This window comes from Haemaphysalis longicornis, unplaced genomic scaffold, assembly GCF_048455015.1.
Source record: "Haemaphysalis longicornis isolate Haplotype H1 unplaced genomic scaffold, Haemaphysalis longicornis Haplotype H1 scaffold_4, whole genome shotgun sequence".
Lineage (NCBI taxonomy): Eukaryota > Metazoa > Arthropoda > Arachnida > Ixodida > Ixodidae > Haemaphysalis > Haemaphysalis longicornis.
In genome coordinates this window covers 144080299-144106111 of record NW_027526361.1, presented here as the reverse complement: position 1 = coordinate 144106111, position 25813 = coordinate 144080299, and the positions used below count along the sequence as shown (strand labels likewise).

Sequence of the window (25813 nt, the reverse complement as noted above, 5' to 3'; positions counted from 1 at the left end):
CTTATCAGAAATACAAAAATATAAAATATGTTCTTTTACATTTATAGGGCATCCTTGCTTCGGTGGAAATTTTATGGTATATTATGATGCCTCTTTTTGCAGGAGTAGGCAAGGACAGTGGCCTTTGGATCTACCGACATTTTTCGTCTACATCTACGCCTTCACCAAGAATGGCGACGATAACGTGATTCGTTTCAAATCTTGAGAATACAAACTTCTCGTCTATGAAAGAAAATTGCAATATTTAGTACCTTTCCGCTTTCCAGTGTGTTTTCGGTGCCTGACCGTCGTTAGGCATGCCACAGTGCAAGTCAGAAGAATAACTGCCGTGATGAGAAAGCCGAGGATATGTCCTGGTAGTCGCGCTGTGGTGGAGTCTGCAAGTACACAAGCAGAATCGTAGTGGTATACCGCATGCGTGCACTTCTCGCCCTACCTGGATTTTAAACTTATGAAACATCACAGTTCCAATCAACTTCTTTGCTATTCAGGATGCGTGATTAAAGTTTTTTTCTTGTTCCTTTTTTACATTGCTTCTTGTTGAATACAAATAAAGAGACCCCATGAAGTGATATGGTGATATGACGCATACTGAAAGGCAATACTACAACCTCACCCAATGTTAGCAGGAGTAAAATGCAAATAGAGATATTCTTGAAGAAAAGAAAGTTTCCTACCCGGCCTGTGGCCTCGCGTTAACCTTAGGCTCACCGTGTGTGTCTCTACCGTTGCAATCTTTTAAACTGCATAAAAATGTGGTACTTCTTAAGATTTATACCCGTTGCCATCATTTCTGCAGACGAACTAACACCATCACTGCCAGCAGCTCGTGAGTTTTTAAAATATTCTCCCTGACGCTCAGTAAATAACATCCCGTAGTGCAGCACGGTTACAACATTTTATTATCACCATTCGGATTTATTAACAAAGCACGCGGAAATTATTTTATGACTCTAAGAAAAGCGCAATGCAAAAGCAACTTTCGAATCAAACACCGGTTGTTAGTGAAGTTCAGGCATTAGCCCAAAATAAGGAATCCAACTGCCTATTTGGGAGGTGTTAATTTCGCTGTCAGATCTCGCACTTGCAATATTCACTCATATATTTAAATTGTACTTTATTTCTTCAATTGTTACCCATGAAAGGTGTGCTTGAAGAATGTAATCAATTTTATTCCTTTGTTTTCTCAACAAACATACACGCAAGTGATTTCTGGTTGTGGGAAATTGTTGATGAGAAAGCAATTTAAATTTTTTGGGTTTTTCAAAAGCAGAATTGTGCACAGCGCTCCAAAAAACAGGGCTCTGTTTTTTTATGGCGTTTACAGTTTCTGCTGCATAAATATATCAGCAGAGCTTCATTTGTGATAATTGGTGGTCCCTGGGTGAAATGTCGCCATAGAGGTATTTCCCAAACTGGCGTTGTTTCTACATACATACATACATACATACATACATACATACATACATACTTACATACATACATACATACATACATACATACATACATACATACATACATACATACATACATACATACATACATACATACATACATACATATTTCGGCGCGCGTTAAAGATCCCCAGGTGGTCAAAATTAATCTGGAGCCCGCCACAAAGGCGCTCCTCATCACCTGCGTTACTTCTCTGCGTTAAAACCTACAATCAATCAACATACATACATACATACATACATACATACATACATACATACATACATACATACATACATACATACATACATACATACATACATACATACATACATACATGCATACATAAGTACATACGTACATACATACATACACACATATTTCGGCGCACGTTAAAGATACCCAGGTGGTCAAAATTAATCTGGAGCCAGCCACTACGGCGCTCCTCATCGACTCCGTTACTTCGGTGCGTTAAAACCTACATTCAATCAATCAATTCTTCAATCAACATACATACATACATACATACATACATGTAGCGAATCAGAATAGGAAATGAGGGGCTCGTTGAAATAAGACAGAAAATAAGGGTTGGCAGTCAAGAAAACCTCGGAAAGCAAAGGGAGGATGTGGTAGGTCATTGAAACAGATAAATATTTTGGAAAGAAAGAAAGTGGAGAAAAAATGCCCGCCAGGTGGGATCCGAACCCGGGACCTCCAGAATACCGGTCTGGTGCGATAACCAATACGCTACCGGCGGGGCTATTTTTCCCCTCCACTTTCTGGGGTATTTAGGTCAATGTAATTTTTTTTCTGTGGTTGGGGTGGTAGCCAGCGCCACTCCGACTTCTCGGGGTGAAGGGGGGGGGGGGGCTGAAAGGGGGGTTATCGCACCAGACCAGTATTCTGGGGGTCGTGGGTTCGGATCCCACCTGGCAGGCATTTTTTCTCAACTTTCTTTCCAAATTCTTTATCTGTTTCAACGACCTACCATATCCTCCCCTTTGCTTTGCGAGGTTTTCTTGACATACATACATACATACATGCATACATACATACATACATACATACATACATACATACATACATACATACATACATACATACATACATACATACATACATACATACATACATACATACATACATGCGTGCATATATTCTATGGCGCCGATTCACTTAGCCTCCCGTAAAAGAACGAGAATGCCTGAACACCCTGAAGAAAGTTCATATTTTGTTTACCATCTCCCCTTCAATGTAGTTTGACCTTCTCCATTGGCCTTGTTCCAAGTTCTCCCTCTGTCAACTCCTTTCAATTTTTCTATTGTACCAGTAATCTCAGTTTTATAGACACGGCCACAGACATGGTCACATGAGGATCCTGGCAGAAGATTGTTCTCACCGCACTCTATTACAAACACTACCCCTGCTCACCGATAGTGCCCGAAGGTTTGGGCTCATGCTGAAGCCTGAAGCCTCCGGCAGAGAAACGCAGCTCTGTGACGCCACTTCGGCCCTGGGAGTTGGCAGCGTACACGCGCACCAGCAAAACGCCCTCTCGAGGTAACCCAGTGAAACCGAAGTGGGGTCTCCGGTCATCACTTGTGTTGTGCACAGGGATCGGTGGCACAGTAGCCGAGGCACCTCTGAAGGCGAGGAGCTCAGCAAAGTATGTCACTGGCAGCCCACCCGTGGAACTTGCTGTGCACGTCACGGCTACGTTGTCACCGTCCTGTCGGGTCACTGTGCAGTTGTGTGGACTTCCAGGGGGAGCTAGAAAAGAAACGACAATGGGATATTTTTGTAATTAAAGACTATAATATAGAAAACATAGGGAACAGAAAACAAAATTGAAGCATGCATGGGATACTACGCACGACGGCGTGCCGTAGCTTTGGTTTAGGAACAGGTAGCAAAAATACCGCTGATAGGGTACAAAGATGGTTATTATATTTGCACAATGTTCTGGGAACTTTATTAATGGTGGTTATGGTAAATACATCAACATACCAACAAAACGGTACAATACACAACGTAAGTAAAACGATGTTTCAGAGGCTGGCCTGACTTTCGCCCGATTCCTGACGCTTAACGAGTGGCCTTCTCAGGGCCACGATTCTGTCAATAATCCTGCTTTTTTTGTAAGTAAAAATGGCGGTTACTAAAGTATTGACCTCCTTCGCAAGGCCCCATCAAACGCTCCTCTCTATGCCAAAACTTTCTTTCACACTCGTCAGCGCACATTTTTACAATTTGTAGAAAGCCTAATTTGAAAATCTACATTTAAATTTTTGGGAACACGTTTCGGTTCGCTTTTCTCGACTTCTTTTTCACAGCTCAAGCCAAAGTGCTCAACCACCGACGTTAAAGCCAAGGAGTATTGCGGCAATACAGTTAAAGACATTTAGGCTCCGATCTAAAGAACAGTACGTTATCAGTAGTTTAAACGTGGGCATTCTGTCCGAAATAAAGGTGGTGCTGGTGTTTTCCCCAGTATCAGAACAATTCTATAAACTTGCACAGCAAGTCTAAATTTTCTGGAAGTCCCCGTCTTCCATATAATTTAGAACCAATTAGGGGCTGTGATCTAGGCGCAGATATGTAGAAATCGGAAGCAGGTAAACAGTTCCACTCCTGTGTGTTATGTTTAAGTTCCACACTCATCCTGTCCGTTGAAGATACCATATAGTTGCAGAGTTTATTTGAAATAAACTTGTACCCTAACCAAAGGGAACTCTTACACGGTAAAGCGGATATTCGTTGAAATGAAAACATTTCATACACCAGAGCGCCTTCCGTGTTGAGCCGCAATGCCCACCGAGATTAACTTCAATAAAGCTTGGTTTATTGCCCCACCGAGACATCGCAGGGACCCACCGGGAGGCACGATGTGGAAGACGCACGGATCTCGCTGCTTGCCAATGCTGTTCGACGCCCAGCAGAGCAGCCGGCCGTACTCCAGTTCCCTACCAGCAACGGCACGAGCTAACGCACGAGTGCCGTTCACGGACAGACTGTTGATGCGGCCTACGCGGCGTGTTGTGTTCGCCATCCACTCGAAGTGCAGCTCGTCGCTCGGATTGGCTCGCACTTCACACGCCACTCGCAGCTCTGGTGAAGCCGCGTACTCGTCCACCGGGCCCGCATCGGTAACGCACTCAGGGGCATCTGCGCAGTTGATTACGGAGAAGGTGGTGAAAATTAAAACCACGTTTTTTTCGTCTGTTTTCCCCGAAGTACATACCCGTGGTCACTGTAATTAAAATTTTGCGTTACCCTCACTGTTTTTGTTACAGCACATCTGTCCAAGCAATTGGAAACTGGTTCGCATGGGTACACGAAGCAAACACTCAAATATCGAGAAGTGTTTACCTTTTACTCCATTATACGTATTGCGAAAAACTACAAATATCGCGCCTACGTAAATTTAATGATACAAAGTTGATTCATACGCGAGCAGTGATAAGATATTTACGTGATCAGTTAAACTACGTAATCCTAAGCTAGCAATAACTTAAGCACAAACAAATCAATTTGAAAATGTCTAATCTAATTTTCTCACCCTGAGGCACAAACAGTGTTGCATTGAAAGCAAGTACGCATCCCAAATAAGAAACCCCAATTCCTTAAAACCCACGCGAATAAATAGCAATATTGGTGCTACAGATTACAACTAAAACCCCATAAAGATATGCACGCGCATAAAAAAAGCAACTGAGGCAACCACCGCTCCCTTTATCAAGAAAGATATGAATTCACCAATTTCAACACCATTGAAATGTAGCATACGTTAATGTGGCCGAAAATCAAAACGTACGTTGCTCAATTAAAACCCATTTGACCTGCTTTCTTGATGATTCGTCGAAGTGTAGGTACTGTTCCAGTGAAGTAGGCTCAGTATACAGGGTGATCAAAGTTAAGTCGACAGGTTCTTTTTTTTTAAATTAGGTGCTTAGATGTACGTGAAGGTTCAGTCTACGGTAAAGTATGCGCACAGGAGGCCCAGAATGACGTGGTAACTATGCATGTCGATGGCTTAATGAACTAAAATTGAATTATTAACTTTTTAGTGGGTGCAGTAAGCAGGCATGTTTGTATTTAAAAGTTGGATGGATTCTAGTTTCCACACAGTTTCATCTTGCAGAATTCTTCTAGCGCAACCCTACTTCGAGATATTGAGCTGCGAAGTTTAACTGCGGCACGTGATTACGCACGCAAGACTGAGGACCAGCGCAAAGCTCCCCCCTTTTGTGACGCGTCTGCTGTATCCGGTGTTTGTTTGCAACGGGGTGGGGGCACAGGCACCAGTGATAACTGAGACCCTTTCAGTCTTGGCTGGCGCTATCGAAATCTGCAGTAGTCGTAACCGCTATCGAAACACAGAACAAACGGGAGGATGTTTGCACCGGTCTTCACTGTCTAGCATGAGTATTCATGCGAACGCAATTAAACTTCACAGTTCTATATCTCGGAGTACGGATGCGTTAGAAGAACTCTGCAAGATTAAGCTGCATAGAAACACGATTGTGTCTAACTTTTGAGTACAGGCATGCCTGCTTAGTCCAGCAACTAAATAGGTAATTATTAAATTTTACCCAATTAAGCCACCGACATTGATAATTACCACCTAATTCTGTGTCCTCTTGGGCGCATAACTTTACTGTAGAGGAGGTCTTTAGGTTACTCTACACGCCTAATTTAAGAAAAAAAAACCTCTCGACCTAATTTTGATCACCCTGTATATTGCGGGTGCAACCACATAAACCCGCGCAATTAAACTGTGGAAATAACAATTATTTGGCCCCACTTCACACTTTTATTAAATTTACTCCTAGCGGTGCGACATCTGCATGGTATGACAGTCAAGAAGGGGGCTTAGAGGACTCAGAGCTTTGAAGACTCAGCAAAGACACCATGGCCCTTCCCGCTACAGAACAGCCTCTCACTGAGCGGCGTTGTGCGGAATAACAAAGTTTTAATGTGACACTGAAGCAAGTAGCAAACGTTCTGTTGTTAGTCTTTCGGCAGGCTAGAGTACCGTAATTGTAAGCAACCTGAAAAATATTTTGGAGTGCAAGATTACACAACAAAAAAAGTGAGCCCAGCTTCCCAGACCTAACGTCGCGAACGCTTATGTTAACCCTGAAGGTGCCTCCCGTGCCCGAATGGCAATGATAGGTTTCATACAAAATCTGAAATACAGAAGATCGATTCCGGTTCGCGCCGATTCAATTTTCCTTTGTTCCACTGCGCGTGCCATCTGATAAAACCTTTTGAACTTAGAAGACGGCTATGACATGGCTCCGCGAGCGCATTCCGGATTTCGTGGTTAAAACGTTTTTTCAAGTGTATTTTTTCTATTTATTAGCAGAAAAATTAGGCAGCCACGTATTTGCAACTAAAATAACAATGAAAATAGCCCGACTACACTGATGTCTTGCCTCAAATATGCCTAATGTTTTCTCTTTTTGCTCAACGCTGTTGACAAGTATAAACATTGCCACAAGATTTAGTTTAGAAAAGTTTTGCCCATATAAACGTCTCATCCAACAATTCTTCTACCTTTTTGCATATATGCTTGGCACTTGCTCTTCCCATGGCTATCTTTTTAAATGCAGAGCATTTCTTAGGCTCGCCTCTTCCTGCGTCGGACGGTGTCAACAGCTCCGCGTCCGCAGCAGGTGCGCCTCTCCTGCTTCCCTCCTCTCTCTCAACAGCAGCTGGCGCGCGCATGCGTCGTAGTTAGCCCGTTCACTCCGTCGCGGTCTAGGCGTAACAGGTGCGTGATAGCAGCGCGGTGGGGCGTGGAAGGGCGCGCTCTCCCCCCCCCCCCCCCCCCCCCCGTACTGCTCTCCCTCTACTGCGCGCGCTGCAAATATAGCGGCTAGCGGTCGCTCGTGTTTCAGTCACTGCGTTGCTCCTTCCTTCCTTGGTTGATGCTCGTGCCCACGTTTACTCGTGTCTGCTACTCCAGCATCACGGAAGAAGCGATGGAAGCAACACTGCCTTCAATCAGTACTGAGGCCCCAATGCTCTGCATTTACTCGTGTTCCCCTCGCGGGAAGGCGCGGGAATTTTTTTTTTTTCTCTTCACATCGCTCCGCCCGTGTTTCCAGGCCTCTGTCCAATGTGAGCCTCGACCAAGCAAGCACAGCTCACTTTGAACGGTGCTTTGAAGTATTTCTGTTTTACCACCCGCTACTGAATTGGTTAATGTCGGCCATCACAACACATTGGCAAATGACGCAGCTATTCCCTTTACTTCTAGAAAATGTGAGAGAAATTACACTTAATGGGAAAGGGCGATGTTGTCCGATTAGTATGCACAAGGTGTAGCAAAAAAGTTAGAATCTCTCCCTCCGATGCCACATAGAAGGTGATATAAATAATTAATCCACCGAGTAGAAATGCCGTTCCTAAATAGTGCTAATCACGTTTGATAAAAGAATTTGTATGATATGACAAGTATAAGCACAATTTTAAGAACCTCAATTCTTACGGAAACAGCGTCGGAGAAAGGGAGGCGAGACGTAGCACGGGCAATTAAAATAAACTAAAACAGGGTTACTTCCGAAGGGACACCAACCGCCGTGCGGAGAGACAAAGCCATGTGCGTAATCGTAGAGGGCAACGTGCAAGCGCACGTCAAGAGTTTAGTGTTCTTGGATACGCTATACCCATCGATTCAACAGACGCTGACTCGAGCCGGCAACGCCAGTCCTCGTCGTTTTTATATTTTTTGTTGCGCTTGTATCAGCTCTGGGCGACTCCGTATGCTTATTGTCGTCTTTTGTCTTAAATTTCTTTCTCATTTCAAATCTTTGTTTCAATACTTTGCGCATAAACCAATTTAACGTGCACTTGTAACGACGAGGCCCACTTCTATTTCTAATAAAGTGCAATTTTTTGTCAAGTGTACCCAGTGTTCTTTGCAGGAACAGTATTTATGCGTATGAGTCGTCCAATATTTTTTGTCGTTTTCGGAAAATGTTTCCGTTGATGCTCTTCTGTAGGGTAAGAATGCTTTTGGAAGGGCCGCTAACAGGGCTTCGAAGGTAAAAGCCGACTTTATAAAGGCAACGCCAAAACGTTCCTTTCAGAATAACCGACGAAAAGAACCTAGCCGAATTACTGAACATGGTTTAGGCACATGAAAGCAGGTATTAACCACCTAATCGGTTAAAGTCACTACTTTGGAAGCTCAGCTAGCCACAAAACAAGATACAAAACTGTGGTAACCTTTGGTAGATGGCAAATGAACTATAGTTGTAGATTTCCGTCTAGACGTTTCACTGCGAACTGAAGAAATTAACCTGCCAAATGCAGCCTCAAATAATAATTCCACAAACGCGCTATAGTTTGCCTTTAAAGGGAGACACCACCGATTTTTATTGAATATATGTTCTCAATTTGAAATAAAAAGTTATCCCTTAAAACACCTTAACGCGAAACGGGTTTGCTGATAGCGCCCTAGAACTTTTTAAATTGACATTTTTAGATATACGGGCCCCAGGTGTCCTCCCAAAATAATGTTGGCAATCATGTCATACAGACAAAAGCAACACACTTTTGTCTGTATGCGAGATAAAAAATGGTATTTAAGAACTGGTCGCCAACTAGACAAATTGCGAATTTTAAGCATTCTCATACCTTTATGTGTCTTTTATAATCGCTAGAAGCAGCGAGCTTTTTTGCACGGAGGCGCGATTTGTTGGGAGGGATGAAAGGTAGAATGGTGGCTTCATATTGTGGACGTCGGCAGTTCGATTCTCCGCGGGTGCGTTTTTTTCTTACGCAGCCGTTCGCGTTTCTGGAAACTGAAAACGGATTTTTTCGCTGAAGCAACGTCCGTGACTCAAGCCGAATCATCAAACAACGCACAACACAAGCAGGAAGCTCCTTCATTGGGTCTGTTTACTGAACGCTGCAATTGATTCTGGGCATGGACGTTCAGTTAGCCACACTTAAAGCAACCTAGCGGCGGCGGGCGGCGTGACTTCAGAATTTTCAAAAGAACGTTTCAAAATATATATACAATTTGCAATTATACAAATACTTGTGTTAAAAAGGTTTTCAATAGGTGAATAATCCTTTCAGCCTTCTCTGTAGCTGCAAGGTTTGCAGGTAACGCGACCAGGACACATAACGTAGTGTCATGTTTGTACGCTACGAACCGCCACCTTTTAGATTTAAGAAAGTGTAGTGCCAAAATAAAATTTTGCCGCCAATTGGTTTATAAATTGCTTGTGCCTATCACATTATGTAAAGCGCCGGCTTTCAGATCAGCTATAAGGACATATACTCAACAAAAATCGGTTGATCGGTTGTACGTCCATTTAAGTATAGAAAAAGCCTAATATTGCTTACAACCCCCCCCCCCCCCCCCCTCCTATTGAAATGTGGTAATATTAGTAGTCGACTATTATCACTCCGGCACTACGTCTTCTTTTGAAAGATATACCAACACGTGTGAACCATAGCAGATTATAGGAAGCGTTGTCAAAAAGCCCTTACAAAGCACAGAGAGGCGAATCTGGTTGCTGAATCCTTCCCCTAGGCTGTTGGATGCAAGGCACTCGTAGAGGCCGGCCTGTGCTCTAGTAACGCGCTCCAAGCTTAATGTGTCTTTCCGCCAGTCCAGTAGTTGTCCGTCCCGGCGCCACCAGATGGCGCTAACATCTGGATTGGCGTTGGAATCGCAGCGTAGCGTGACGTTATCCCCCTCGTGAGGACGTCTTTCTGACGCTGTCAGCGACAATTGCGGTGGATCTGCATGAGAGGGAAACAACGTGCCAGCGACAATCATTATTAGAACTTTCAAGAGACTTACCCATTGTATCATGGGAAAAGGTTTAAAAAACCCAAGTAATTGCTACAATTGAGTAAGTGGAGGTAATTCGTCGTCGGAAATTAAAAACTGAAAATTAAAAAGAAGAAAGGGTATCAACGAATCAAAATCATTTATCTAGCACGGCGCCCTTACGAGACGCAAGCAAAAATAACAGGACACCTGAAAAAAATAAAAATGTGTAAAACGTATAGCGCCGTACAAGTTCACAAAACGCACAAATTGCAAAGTTAAGATATCGAATTGATATACAGTATACAAAAAGTAACTAGGCGAAGGAAGCAAACTCAAAATGGAGAGAACCGGCGTTGGAATACCTACGCATTAAGAAGTGCATATTGTTGCCTTCGCCTTGTTACAGGTTGTCTAAGATAGTTTTCTTCGCACTTTGTTTCATTATTTAGTAGTTGTCTTTTTATGGTTATTTAAATATTGATCTCCTGTTACACCATGACTGAGATTACATTAGGTAACCTCGCCAAATACGTTTTTCGAGCAAATGCTGCGTATTAACACGCGGGGCGTGTAGGATACTCGCCAAATAAGGCTTACGCATTAAATCTATCAATTGTCAACACTAAAAACTTGACGTTACCTCAATTACCAGGGCAAGCTTCACACAACGTCGTCCTGCCGAAAATTCTGGACGTCATTAAGTGATCACGGTTACTGTAAAACGTAGCCCGTTTTGTTGGACAGAGCAAACATATTAAGCGGAGTAACCACAACTTATGCCCCTAATTCATAAACGGTGTCAACAAACATAGACTATCCATTTGGCAGCGTGCTAATCATATACAGTCCTTGATAAATTACATGAGTGCACGCAACAAGAGTGAAACGACCGCTGTGTTTATAAACAGAGCGATACACCTGCAGCGGTGGTCGATCTCTTCGGCCTCAGCAGCCGCTTATGCAGGTCGAGGGTAATTGAAGGCCCTAGGTGTGTTACTTTGCCAGCCAGACCCCGTGCGAACGTGGCACAACACCTTTCTTCAATGTGCAACCATAGAACGGGTGTGCGACAAAGCGTAGCCCAGGATAACGGTTTCCCCGCTGTTGAAAAAAACTTCCTTCCTTCCGAGGACCGTATGACAAGCACCGCGTCTTTTTTCTTTCTGTTATGACGGAGTTTTCCCGCTAACACTAAACTTGCACTGACGACATAGCGCAACAGTTAGGCCCGCATAGCGGCTTTCGCCATTCGAAGTACATATATGCACCCGGTAAAAACAATCTTCAGCATTTAACAAAATTATCGAATAATAACCAGCATTCTTAAGCCGCTTGTCTAGAATGTGAGTTCTTTAACAGGCAAGTATGGCTATCAGTTGCGAAAGACGTTGGATTATTTTATTCTTTTTAAATTTTCTTTTGTTTGCTTTCGACAATGACGTAAATTTATGCTATTATAGCGATGAAGCGCCTTTAATTCGCTAAATATGTTTTTTGAGACGCCAAGCGTTCTCCATAGTTGATCCGTGTCCGCTATTTTTGTTCGTATTTCCAACGTTCTTTTACACATTTTTTTTTGTTTAGCCTTAGCTTTTTTTGGGAGGTGTATCAAATGCATAGTTTAACTTTGTCAGATTAGTTTGGTGAAATTTATATTTCTTCTTCTTTTTTATTGCTGGTTTTTCAAACTTCGTTCCACCTTATTACCTCCACTTTCGCTATTATACCGATTGAGAATGTCGCTTTTGCAAAATCTCCATTTTTGCTGAAATACAGGACGTTAAACACTTAGCCATTTCCGCAAATTTTATTTGATCTCTGAACGTTATTTTGTGGACTTTATTCTTTTATGGTTCGGTTTTGGGGGACATGTATGAGCTGCGTATTTTTGGATTTGTCGGCTATTTTTGTTAAAAGTTTATTTTTTAAGTTTTCCCCATTGTGGAGTTCTCCAAATTCTGTCCTAAAAAATGTCTATTTAACTTTTACGGCGATTACAGATCAGCATTCTCGTGGAAATTAAGGGCGTTATACTGTACTGGCTATGGGGATGTATGGCGAAGAATGCTACGCTTTAATAAGCTAAGGAAAGGATGTACGGCCCTAAACGCTACAAACATTGTTTAGGTATGGGGATTATTGAAGTAACATTGATACGGTGCTCCAATGTCTTTTGTGGCATTTGTTCCACTGAAGAATACACAGTGGGTATAAAGTTCACTGACTATTTGGGCTACAAATACCGGCACGGAGATAACACCCGATCAGCAATATAGGTAATGAAGCGCCCAGGCTCACCAATTCTGTGAAATCACGCTCTCTGTAGAATATCTTCACAAAGAACCGCAAGCATTAGGCATTATTGCATTAATCGTTCGCATAGCGCAGGCCAAGGCACAACGGCGAAAAGACAAGATGATAGCCACTCACACTGAACGTTCAGCAGGACTGAGTCGCTGATCTCGCTTCCTGGAAGGCTGGGATTGTCGGCGCGGCATGTGAGTTGGGCACCGTGATCTTGGGCGCGCACCACAAAGCTGGCAGTACTCAGCGTCGATCCAGCTTCACGAGACACCATTCGTTCGTGCTGAAGCCTCTGGCCGCCTTTGAACCACGCGACCTGAGCCAAGGGCCGCGCCCCCCGGGCCACGCAGCGAGCCTCGGCCACTTCCCCCGCCACGAGTGCAGCCCCGTTCGTGGAAGCCGAGGGCAGAAACACCTTCACGTCCGTCGGCTTCACTGCAAAGGGCGGAAAAGCAAAATGACAACTTTTCTTCACAAGGCGAAGCGTGTCTTCCAAAATGAGAGTTGAGAATGCAGGGGCTCAGTTGCGGAACGATTCATGCAGGTACAAGGAAGAACACAAAACGCGTGGTTCTTCAGAGTATCTCTATTAGCGTCCCCGCATTTTGTAGTAAGCCTTACATGGCTCAAGAAACCAATAAATATTGCAAGCATGGATAGCAGGCATTGGTTCATCAACAGCAGCATCATCAGCCTGTTTATGTTTATTCCAGGAAGAAGGCCTCCCCCGAAAAATTTCAGTCATTCATATCGTGTGTTTTGTGTCCCGTCTTTGACCCACAACTTTGGTACGTCATCTCTCTATTGAACTCTAGGTCTTTCACTCACTTTGTTTACCATCCCGTGGTAGCCATTCTATTAAAATAATGGCGTACATGCTGTTGCGCATGATCGGCTCAACCCCATTTTTTCGCTTAATTTGAACTACGATGTTTTCCACTCAAGTATGTTCCCTAACGCGTGCAGCTGATTCGCCATATGTAAGTTTAATCACCAGAATCTTTCGTTCCTAATCTGTTTAAGTAGGCCAAAATGATCTTTCAAAATGTTTAGTAAGGCTCTTAATTATGCACCGTAAGTCATAACCGGTAGTACACAAGAGCTAAATACACTTAGTTACCCTACTTAAATTGGCGCATCGTGTATCGGAAGAAACCTGGAAAACCGTTTTGTATTCAGGTGCAAAAAAAACTGTTTTCCTTACAGTAGAACGTTCTCGACGAACCCCGACAACCTTCCAAAGGCTGGCGCTTACGTACAGTCTTGAACTGACAGAACGTCCGTACACTACACCGTGTGATTCAGATTAGATCGGCCATTTTTGTTTGCCCTACTCTCGCCAGCGAGCGTGTCCCATTTCCTGGTCTTGACGGACGAAAACCCCGAAGTGTCTTTTGCTCAGAGGATTTGTTTTTTCGTACTTTCAGTCCTACCCATTGCAAATATGAACTGCCGGAGTACTCGGGTTATCCTTCTGTCTAAACAACGCTGATTCCTCCTGCAGCCCTGCGAAGGTCGGGTATGTGCAGTCCGTGCTCCGGAAGAGGAGTGGCCGGTATGGTGGGTTGATTGGGAGTTGTGTCAATGTTTGCCTTATTGGAAGTCCGGGCATTCAATCGTTGTTGTTTATCTGCTACTGCAATGGATACACGAATGGGATTTTTTTTCTTTGCTTGACCATACCGTTGAAACATTTCTAACACACTAAAAATGCGGGATAATACGGAAGAACACAAGGGACCAGCGCTGAGCTCATGTGTTTTTGCGGCTCATCCCATATTTTTCCGGTGTTAGAAAGGAAGTCGAACCAACTGGACCAGATTTCCGCGCTCGTCCTGAAAAGGTTCTGAAAACATCAGATGTGAGAAGAATAAACATTGAAATTGCTTTAACACAAGCACAAATAAAGAGTCAGGTCTATTCCCTGGAACGATAGCGAAGTAAAAAAAGTGATCGACGGTGCTAAAACGCCGATTTACACAAAAGAGAGGTACACACGTGTAACGGTTCATTTACTGCTTCCAAGTCATCTTTATCCTCAAACCATTCAATCTCTATTTGTAGATAACCAACCAAAATATGCAGAGATCCAGCCGAGGGTTACACCAAGTTTGCAAACAGATAGGTGCCCACTTGTGTAAATAACGGAACTCATAACGGCTGTTTGTTCATTTTTACACAAACCAAGTCTGTAAGGTGCGTTTTACAGCTGACAGCTTATTTGCACGAGCCGAAATTACGTCGACAGAGCCATCAAATAAAGAAGCAATGAAACGCGGTAAAGTTGTACAGGTTAAATTGGGGGCTCTGGATCAGCCTTTTGTGCACAAAACCGCCAAACTCCATGGCTCAGTTGTGCAGCGGACCAAGAGTTTGAAAGGTACTTTTTCAGCTTGGGCTGGAAACATGTGCACACGTTTTTTTATGAGTGAAGCTCTTTAGCAAATCGTAATATTTCGTGTCCACAGTTAAAAATACCAAGAAACTGCCGAGCGCGCACGCATGAACGCGAGAATCGCTGCGACCGGCCCATACTTAACAAACCAAGAAAATACCCAGCGCTCATGGGTGCGTGCCTTCCGACGACCTTCCAACGTCCCCTGCGCACGTTTTTTAAGCCAAGCATACCCAGTTAGGGAGATTGGTCAAGATTGGCAAAAAAAATCCTCCAGAATCAGCCGTAATCGTGACAATACTTGCTCAGAAAAGGACGAATCCAGCGTTCACCGTAGTCGTGGCAACACTTGCTCAAAACAAGGAAGACTCATTACAACGTACGCCCCTCCAAGGTGTTGTCCAATGATTATCACTTCCAAAAAAATGAAAGCCCACACTTATAGCAAAAATGGTGGAGTAAAGGTCGTTCCAACAGAGAAGAAGAAGCAAATCGGCTGCAGTCGTTGACTTAAACCTCAGTGATGGTCGTGAAGGTAGCGTACAGCCTCGCTTCCTTCAATTCTTACGCGTTAGTGTGAGTTTCTTCCTTTTTTATTTACGTTTCCACCTTCTCAGCTCTTCAGGAACAGTTTTAGACTACCAAGAAGCATTGAGTATTTTTTTTTCTCTCGATAAATGAGCACTGCTGGCTGTTGTTTACCTTGGTTTTATCCTAAAAAGTCGCAACTTTTCTTTTGCGTTAAACAGTGTTTTCAGGTGAAACGCTGCCGTCGAAACTTTGAGTTGGCCATGTTTTCAGAAGTTTATACATACCAGTCCTGCTTGAGGACCATTGGGTTAAAGCATTCTTCGGAGACCGAGAGTATCCCTCCCCTAAAAGTGCCTTAAAAACTGAAATCAATGAACAGCGAAAACGTCCAGCAACAAAGCGCAAGGCAATTGACAATTGCGCAACGCTTCGCATTTAAAATACAGTAACCTATCCCCTACATTCGTGCAGCAACTAGTTAGTACAGCGGGTACTTAGTGCGATTGTAGGTATTTTACCTACCTCGGAAACGACGCACACACGAAGAGGGAAGGGGAATGTGTTTTGAAATAATACCACATAGAGGCCAGCGAAAGAAATTTAGTCTTTATAATACGCAAAAAAGAGAGTGATACGTGAGAAATTTCTATTTGTATCAATTTCACACATAATATTTCACACATAATAGAGTGCAAGCACTTGCCCGGAATGATATTTTAAAGCGAAGATTTTTTCTGCCTCACTGGTGGTGTTGGATATCGTGCCAAAACACACTGCAAGAAAGCCAACTTTACCAAATGGGTCTCACCAAACCATGACAATAATAAGCGAAGTCGCATCAAGCGCCTCAAGAAAAAAAAATTACACCATCTCCCGTGGGGGAACCTTGAGTAGTATGCGAAGCAGCCATGGGGTCGACTAAAGTTCCCATTAGTTTTCAGTTCGTCGTTTCCGTTGATGTTCAGCTTCACGTGCCTTATTTGTATTCGTATCTCCTTGGCGTAGTTTGAATGAGTGAAGGACATAAGGCGCGTTCGTAGCACATGCTCCCGTGTCGGTTTGTAGCGCAGTGGGAAGAGCGCCACGTGCTTCCCGTTGCGGCCAGATAGTCGTGGGACCGAAACCGGGCGCCGCCTAACTATTTAATTTTATAGTGAACTGCCCTGACTTCAGCCCAAACGGTGACGGGGCTGAAGAGACGCGCATGCGCAGTAGAGTGCGGACGGGGGACAACGACAACGACGAGGGAGGGAGGGACACAGCCCCGAGCATGAGATGCTTCGCATCTAAAACGCTTTGTGTGGTCGGAACGGAGCCTGGCTCCCTCGCGATATGGAGCCCACGTCTACCCGACTGCTCCAGTTCGACACGGTCTAAGCAGTCTAGATTTTGGACTTGGGCTTTGACTCGGGGTGCAGAGGAGAAATCTTCGCGTTTACCTTTCACTGAAAAAAAAAAATGAACTTTGATTTTTATTCACGTGTGCTCTCTCACAGAGCTTGTGTCGTTTAGTAAGACAGGAAGCTTAGTCAGGATAGGGGCTAGGTGCTCCTATTTATTCTGTTCACCTCTTTTGAATATCACCTCGAAGCCTCACTGCACGATCTCTGTGGGCTTAGGCCGGCTTAAAGGCAAAAATTTTACAAAACCAGTCTGCATATTACCATGGTAAAAAACCTGCCATTGTTGACTCTGCCGCAACCCCCCCCCCCAAAAAAAAAATAACGAGCTCATGGCTTAATTATGTGTTGTGGCGGGGACGTTCTGGTGAAAATAAAAACGCAGCTGGTTATTTAGCTTTCGGCACCAACAGCTCTCCCTCCCCTCCTTTCTTTTCTTTGTTAATTGAATAAATATTTGCCTGTGCGCAATATCTTAGCTGCTGAGTAGCATTAGCGATGGCGTGTGGTGCATTGTTTTCTGTGGACAAGGTGCTACAGAATGTTATACTTATCGAAAACACTGTTATTCCGGGGGAGAAGGAGAGAATGACGTTCTGCCGATAGTCCTCCGAGCTCTTTTTGTTGTGATAGGCAGGGTTGTTTGCTTTGCGCTTCGTTTAATTTTCTGGGTGTCAATCTTCTTTCGGTAATAAAGCGTCTTGCTGAGATTCTGTCGTCTTTGTGAGCTTCTTGATTGTGTCGTAAGTTTTAAAAGTAACTGGTGAAATTTTGTTGCCTTTATTTCGTCTGTGAAGTTTTAAACACTGGTATAGCATATTTGTTATACCTAATCTCTTGGGTATTCGCCTTCGTACCCATCTGCATGCAATGGAAATAAACATTGCCTAACAAAAGAACAAGAGATTCTTTTGGTCGTCCTCACAGCTACGTCCTTCGCAGAACACACGCAGCTAGGCTTTTCTTCAGCTCTATCACTCGCCCTAATTCCACCTTCCAGATTAAACATTCGCAGGGTAGCGTTAGAGTATTTTGCAACATCCAAATCTTTTCGTCTTTCTTTTGCAAAAGCGCCCTGCACGTGGGAATCCTCTGCCACATCCTTTTGCGATGAAAGCAAATATACCGACCTGTCTCAAGCTGCAGGACTCCTTGAAATATGAGCCACCCAGCCCTGTATACGCGAAGAAATGTAGGGCGTAATACTTTAAAAGATGTCCGGAATCACCAAGGCAGTTGTTAGTGCCGCTAGGCCCGCGCGAGAGTACTTTGTGATTAGGTGCAAATTTTGAACTTATTCACGACAAATACGCAATTTGTCCCACTCAGAAAAAGTCGGTAAACACTTCCAGGATTTCTTGGAGCGGCATAAGTTGTTGTTGTGTTTTTTCATCTGATGGTTGGCGCGAGCTGAAGAATAATGAGAGAGCTTCATCTGTGGCGCACGAACGCTGCAAAATTTTGACTTGCCTTTGTACGCGACAAAGCTAAAACAAGCCATTAGCCACTTCCTCGACGAGGCTTGCCAAATATTTTACGTGGCAAAGGGTTATTTACACTTAGGCAGAAACCTGTGGGGTGTGGTCGTCTGTTTTACACTCTTCAAAAAACAGTTGCCTAAGTCAGGAACCAAACTCTCTCTCTCTCTCTCTCTCTCTCTCTCTCTCTCTCTCTCTCTCTCTCTCTCTCTCTCTCTCTCTCTCTCTCTCTCTCTCTATCTATCTATCTATCTATCTATCTATCTATCTATCTATCTATCTATCTATCTATCTATCTATCTTTCTCTCTCTTCCTCTCTCTCTCACACACACTACTGAGTAGCAAAGTGCTAATAAGAGATTTTAGCACTCCATTAAAAATAAACATTAGGCAAAATGTCAAGTATTTATGGTGGTGTTCATAACAATATTTCGGGTGGTGTCGCTGCGTCGTCTTGCGGAAATATTATTCAGATCTCGATCGGTTAAGATCGAGGAGAAGGGTGAACTAATGGAGCATCGGCCAAGGTGCTCCTCACGTGTCAAAACGTGTTTATAAATGTAATACCAGAATCTTAAGCGTAAACTGCGTATCGTGTGCAAGGAGAAACGCATATTTCTGTTCTACTGGGTTCAGCCAATTTTCAAATTTTGTATAAATGTTGAGATAGCGAATCCTGCAAGCAAAAGAGGACGAAATAACACAGAGTGGTTACGGAAGTGTTCTGTGCTTGAAGTATCTAAAAACATCGAATCAGGTTGCAGTAATAAATCTTTCTTCCTCAAGCAAAAACTGCCATTACCAAAACTTTGATGTGGTTTAGAACCCTCTCACAGAAAAGGTACTCGCTTATAGGGTTGTGGCTGTTTGGGGAATGCCGTCCCGGAAATCTCGATTACGAATAACAGTCACAAGCTGAAGTTTCCCTATGATAAAAAAGGGTAGAAAACAGGAGAAAATCAGAGGTTTGCTCCCGCAGCCCCTCGAGTTTCTCCCTTTCGCTGTTTACATGTAGCGCCCTCTATACAGCCTCTGGCAGACACGTATATGGGGGAGTATACATTATCCCCGGTCGTCTGCGATCTTCCTACGGCGCCGACGGCGATAACGAAACCGTGCTTCCTTGCACAACGGCTTTCGCCGATCAATCGTTGACGTAGACTCTGTGCGACACAGCCCATGCAGTGTGCTGCCTCCTTGTCCTCTCGACGTCTTTACAATGCCTAGCATTCTTTGCCGAGTACCCCCACAGCCAGGATCGTGCAACGCCCTGCGTTTCCTCAAAAAGGCAGATATCGCGGAATTTCCACTTGTAATCGTTATAAAAACATAAATGGATATAAACGCTCGCCCGAAATGTTAAAAAATAAAAAATAATAAAAATATGAAAACAATTTTGAAAAATGGCAAGGCGTATAGCGCATAGCATTTACGCAATAATGCAGATTTCTCGAAACTTCCACCTGTAATCGTTATAATAGCGTAAATGGAGACACACGGTAGAATGAAATTTCGAAAAACTAAAAAATACGAAAAATATAAACATAATCACGGAAAATCGCGATCCGTGTAACGCCCTGCATTTCCACGATAACGCAAATATCGCGAAAATTCCAAATGTAAACCTTACAAAACGTAAACAGAGATAGTAATTTGTTCGAAGAAATTTTGAAAAACTAGAAATTAAGAAAAACATAAAAAAATGACTGAAAATGGCTAAACGTATAACGCATGGTATTTTCTCAATAATGCCGAGTTCTGCGAAAGTTTCACCTATAATCGTTATAATAGCGTAAATGGAGGTAATTTGTAAATAAAATTTTGAAAAACTAACACAATAACGAGCATATAAAATAATTACGCAAGATGGCGAACCGTGTAACGGTCTGCGCTTCCACAATAGGCAGATTTCGCGAAAGCATTAAATGTAATCGATATAATAACGTAAATGAAGATAATTGGTCCGTCTAAATTTTGCAAAAAATAAAAAATAAGACCAAGAATAAAAACTATGGAAAATGGCAAAACGTAAAACCCATGGCATTTCCACATTAAAGGAGCCATGAAGAGAAAACAAAAGTTTGTTTTATTCGAAAGATTAGGTGTTTCATAGTACCCCAAGCGCTTTCCCGGAAGCAAATGATGCTTTATTCACTGAGAAATAAGGCAATTTAAGCTAAAATTTTAAATCTCCCGCTAAAATTGAACATTCCGTGACGTGTACAATGGCGTCATAGAGCCGGTCCATGAAACAGGTACTTAGTTTGTCGACTCCATATAGCACCCACACGCGGGAGTCCACCGAGACGGCGGCCATTTTAAAAATAGTAGTAAAACCTAGTGCACCCGCAGCCCTAGTCATGGAATCGCCTGATCCGGAGAACAAAACTCTCGCCGAGGAGCTCGGGCTTGCATTTAACAACCTCACACCACTTGAACGCTCAATGCTTCTAAGTGCACGAGCGGCAAGAGTTGTGGGATACCCGGTGGACGGGAAAGCGACCATTCCGCGATAGCCACAACAGACGAACGGCCTGCCGTCGGCACCGCTGCCTCGTCAGCCCCGTCGCGACGGACGAATACAGACTGGTACATATGTGCCGTATTTTTATTACGGTTAATAATAGTCCAATTTCAGTAGCAGTATCGCTTATGCCAGTTGGCCGGTGTCGTGTATGGAAAGCCGTTCGCGCGAGCTCTCTGCTTCGACGAGAAAGATACGAGCGTCAATGCGCGGTGTTTACGGCATTTTTCCCCCAAGGTCAGATCGCCTCGAACCCGAAAATTCGTCTGCGCGACGGCGAGATGTCGAGCTCGGCCAGGCAGTAGTTTCGTACGCATTGGCGCACACGCTTGCGTGTTCGTTCGGAACTTCAACCGTTTACTCCACCGTTCTTTGTCATAAAAAGAATGTGCAGTGTGTTTCACGGGCATTTAGCTCGCTGTGCAAACTGTAAGCCCTGCCTAACATGCGTTTGCTTTTGCCGGCCTCCGCCAATCGCAGAGCATTCCCAAGTGACATCACAGGTTCTGTTGCGGAAAATGAGCTGGTGGGTCTCATGTTCATTTCCTTTTTTCCTAATTATGTAGCTTAGTTGAGCGAAGTTTGCGTTATAAGTGGTGTCGTTATGGTTCTAACGAGGCAATCTTTCGAATGAACCAAACTTGTGTTTTCTCTTCATGGCTCCTTTAACGCAAATATCGCAAATGTAAAGCTGTAATTGTAAAAAAAGCGTAAATGGAGATAATTGGTAAAAAGAAATTCGGCAAGTCTAAAGAAATATGAAAAATATAAAAAAATTGCGGAAAATGTGGAACCGTGCAACACCCTGCATTTCAACAATATAGCAGATTTGGCAAAAGCTTCAATGTAATCGTTTTACCTGCGTAAATTAAGGTAATTGCTGTGTCAAAATTTTAAAACTCAAAAATAAGGAAAGATTAAGCAATTACGGAAGATGGTAAAGCGTATAATGGCCTGCTTTTCCACACTAACGCGGATTTCGCGAATATGTTACACTTCTGATCGTTATAACAGCGTAAATGGAGATAAACTAAAAAAATGTGGCTAGAAGAAGCCCGCACTCAAGCCAAGCTGCATGAGAATGCTACGCATTAGTGGACAATTCTCTGAATGTTTCCAGAATTTTTTATCCCCTTCGGCTCGCCACGTAAGCGGCCAGCCATGTGTGCAGCGAACATTCTGTGGGCGCCGCTGCATGCTTGCTGTATGCGACTAGCCTGCGCCCCGTTAAACTTTACCAACGCGCTGCAGACACGCAATGGTAAAAAAGTGCAGCGATAATACTAAACTAGCGTAACTAAATAAGCTACGCTTAAGAGTACCGCCACTTCGCGCACCCGGTAGCGTCTGAGGGCCATTTTGTTTCTGCCTTGTAGAGTTGCCATCTCTCCCAACGAAACCGCCACCGGTTGTGACGGGCAGAGTGCGACCGGCCTCTCCAGCGTCCGTGCAGCAGAGAGAGAGAGAGAGAAAGACAGTAGAGGCGCCCAGAAAGAAAATGGCTGCGCCCATATGTAAACAAATATCGCGTGGTGCCGACCTACCAATGAAAATCCTGGCGGCACATAACAATGACAGAAAAAACGTACGATACACTAAAGCCTTTATTTAGTGACGCTATACTAAACCGCCCCTTTTTTCATCCACGAGCAAGTATTGCAGCCTATTGATGCATCAGTTACCGACAACACAAGGCCTCATTCGGCAGAATTTTGGCTGGCGTCCCTTAATGGTTGCTAGACCAAGGGTGTGCTCTCTACTACAAGAGCGAAGGCAAAACAATGAATGTTAATACTCAAACGCACCAGCTGCGCCGTTTCATCACACGTGCTATTTTTAGGGCACAGGCCTTTGGCGCCCGTACGTGGACTGAGGGGCGCCGCAGTCGGTGTCATCGATGGAACGATGGCAAGTCCGAAGAGTAAGGAAGCACCGGAGATGGTGTTCGACAAATTGTGAGTGGAGGGCGGTTGGCGGTGGTCATGGAGGAAAAAAAAAGTTAGGAGACGGCATGACGTCACGCAGCTAGCCTTCGCAAGCCCAGGTCCGTTGAAGCCGCTCCCTCCGCCGTTTCCCTTTCTCAAGCCGCCGCAGTCGGCCCTCCAAGGTCGGGTGGGCCGGCGGTGGCGGCGGTCTCCGACTCCGGGGCATCTCTCGTGTTTCGTTGGCGGTAGCTGTTCCCCGTCCTTCCTGCATTTGTCTGCTCGGCGATCTCATGCCCGTGTGCGGGCAGGAGTGCCGCGTACGTGCGGAAGACAAAAGCCGTGGGAAAAAAAAACCAACATATAGCAGGCTTCGCGACAACGGGCCGCAGAGCAGTTTCGAGCAGACGAAATTGAAGAGCGCGGCGGCCCATACAGAGGCGGTGCGGTGGGGTCACGTGGTGCAGTGACGCCTGGGCCGACTTCGATTTTACTTTTTATGTATAGGCTTCACGTTTCTCCGGCGGCGCCGTCTCCTAACTTTTTCTTCCTCCATGGCGGTGGTGGTGGCGAGACGCCTCTTCGAAAGTGTGTGAAAGGGGAGGAGAGCGAGGTATGCTGTTCCCGCACGAGACGCTGGACATGGCGGCGCTTTGCGAAAACGTGAGAGGGGTGTGCGCGTGACGATGATATTCGCTCGCTTCCTGAGACGCAATTCGCGGTCCCTTTCTGAGACGCACTTCGCGCAGCCGACGCGGAGGCTCACCATAGCTGCCGTCGAGAGAAACGAGGAGTGAGTGCGGTCTCAGCGCTCTGAAGCCATCAGGAGTAGGTGCTGAACTACGAGTGAGGCAACAGGTCGTGTGCTTTGTCAGCCTTTGCAGCTAAAGGGGCATTCACACGACGGAGAAATCCGCCGTTTGGCGCCTAGGAGTGGGTGCCACGTGACCCCATACGTCACCGTCTCTCTCCGGCGCACCCCTCCGATCTACAGACGATCCGACGCTTGGGGGATGGAGGCGGCGGGATTGCGTCTGTTCGACAGGCAGCTGGCCGCAACTCAAGTTATACAGCGGTTAGAGGCAATGTATTTTTATTGCTTTTTATTACACTGGACGCGAAAGTGCTCCGCGCAAACGACAGGCTCACTGAGGGGGCCGCGTATAGACCACCAGTACAGTCGAGCGCCGGCCGCGGCCGCGAAGTGGCCCAGGCCGGCGCAGGTAGCCCGAGCAATAGCTGGTTATCGCTCCCCAAAGAGCAAACAAAGCTGCACATACGAGCAAGGGGGTATTGGTGTCATGGCAAATTGCACTAGAAATCGTCATCTGCCCCGCTTGCGAGGGCGGCAATCGAATATTCGCCGCAGTGTTAAGCCTAACGTCTGTATGTGGGTCTGTAGGCGAACCGGGCGGCTGCTCCCATTGCGCGTCTCCCCACCCACTGCCTCACCCGTCGCGCACCGTTATCCACCCGCGGCAGCGCCTTCATAGCGTCCACAGCCAATTTTTCAACGGCTGACAAGATCAGTACGTAGCGGCTTTAGCAGAAATTGCTACCGTCGCGTAATCGCCAGTGCTGCGTTAGCTCTGCTTTAGAGATAGGCGACTGCAAACAGTGATATCCGTCCGAGCGTTGCATCCTCCGCGTGAGCGAAGGAGCTCGCAGAGCGGAAGTCCGCCGCCGGTGACGTAGCGATCTCCCTCGGATTTCTCCGCTGAAAGGCTCCGTCGCGTGAATACCGCTTAGACGAGCTGCCAGAGCGGAGGCTCCGCACCCCCGACGGCAGAATACCCAGTGAGGCCTGAACAATGAGCGAGGCAACCGGTGCATGTGCTTCGTCAGCCACTATAAATACAAGTTTCATGCAACCATACGAATATGTGCATCTGAAATTCTTTGCATCAGCATATTTGCACAGTCAAAACAGCTAGACAGCTGCGCCCAAGTATCGTATTACGGAGCATCGTAATAGCCAGCCATTTTTTTATTCTTTGATCCATTCTACTACTTAAACTTTAAACTAATAGTAGCACTTACACTGGTTACATTCGCGAAATAACAGTTGTGGGCTTGTGATCACGTGAATGTTACAGACATGTGAACAGGGTGCTATGTGTTGCGCGTTGGCAACGCCTTCAGTGAAGTGTATGTTGCTGTGTTATGCTGTTTCTTCCCGATTTGTGCCCGCCAGTGTGCGGCCTCTGTAATGTTGCCTACGTAAGGCATAACAGAAATGGCTTGATGTAAGCGCCATTTGATAGTGATTCTTAGTAGCTGCTGCTCCACACCACCTCCTTCTCCCCCTTTCGTCATCTATCGGCCATTTTTGAAGGTTTACGATTGCTTTAGTTCGAGTTCACTATACCGATGGCGAGCAGTGTCATCTGCGCATTCTATTGCGTAGAGACGTTCTCTCTCCGACGGATGTGAAGGATCCGTTTTTAGGGGCGCCTGCGCCGCCTTTGCGCTGATATGCGCGATTTCAAACGGAATGCGTTTCGATGCCTTGGTTGTAGGAATGTGAGGGGACTAACACCAACTAGTGGTTCTCAAACGGCCGCATTGTGTGGTTAGGATCTCGTGTGTCGCGGAACGGCGTAGTTACACTCCTGTGGAAACTAAAAGCGATATTCTTAATGCCATCGTGACCTCTGGTCTTTGAACGGCGGCGGATTCGCGCCAAACGAGAGGGCAGAGCGCCTCCCGGGACGAATGCATAAAGTCACGCATATGGAGAGCGTCATGCCTTGCTAACCGCAGTTATGGTGCTCGCGAAATATTGTCTTTGTTGTTCTAGCGCATTTTAACCAACACAGTCACCTACCTAATTGTGCTTCCTCCAACCCATCAACTCGCTAAGCCTTCCTAGCGTAACACGCCTTGCTCGGGTACCACCGCCATGCTGCTTCAAAGGAGGAGCGCTTTTCCATTAGCTCGCGAAAGGGGGAATCTTCATCTACTCCAAGTGAAAAAAGGCGCTCCTCCCTCCTTAAAGGGACCCTGCGACCCTCTTTGAGT

General features: G+C 45.1%; 1 protein-coding gene across 1 annotated transcript in view; it reads right to left on the bottom strand.

Moving 5' to 3' along the window:
* The window catches only part of LOC144179424 (neural cell adhesion molecule 2-like), a 187494-nt gene that overhangs the window by 14383 nt on the left and 147298 nt on the right, over positions 1 to 25813 (bottom strand). Inside the window, exons 5-9 of the mRNA XM_077707775.1 lie at positions 12668 to 12976; positions 9949 to 10203; positions 4312 to 4602; positions 2869 to 3207; positions 252 to 377 (exon numbers count right to left, since the gene is read on the bottom strand). Of these exons, the coding sequence (XP_077563901.1) occupies positions 252 to 377; positions 2869 to 3207; positions 4312 to 4602; positions 9949 to 10203; positions 12668 to 12976 (1320 nt within the window). The remainder of the gene's footprint in view (positions 1 to 251; positions 378 to 2868; positions 3208 to 4311; positions 4603 to 9948; positions 10204 to 12667; positions 12977 to 25813) is intronic.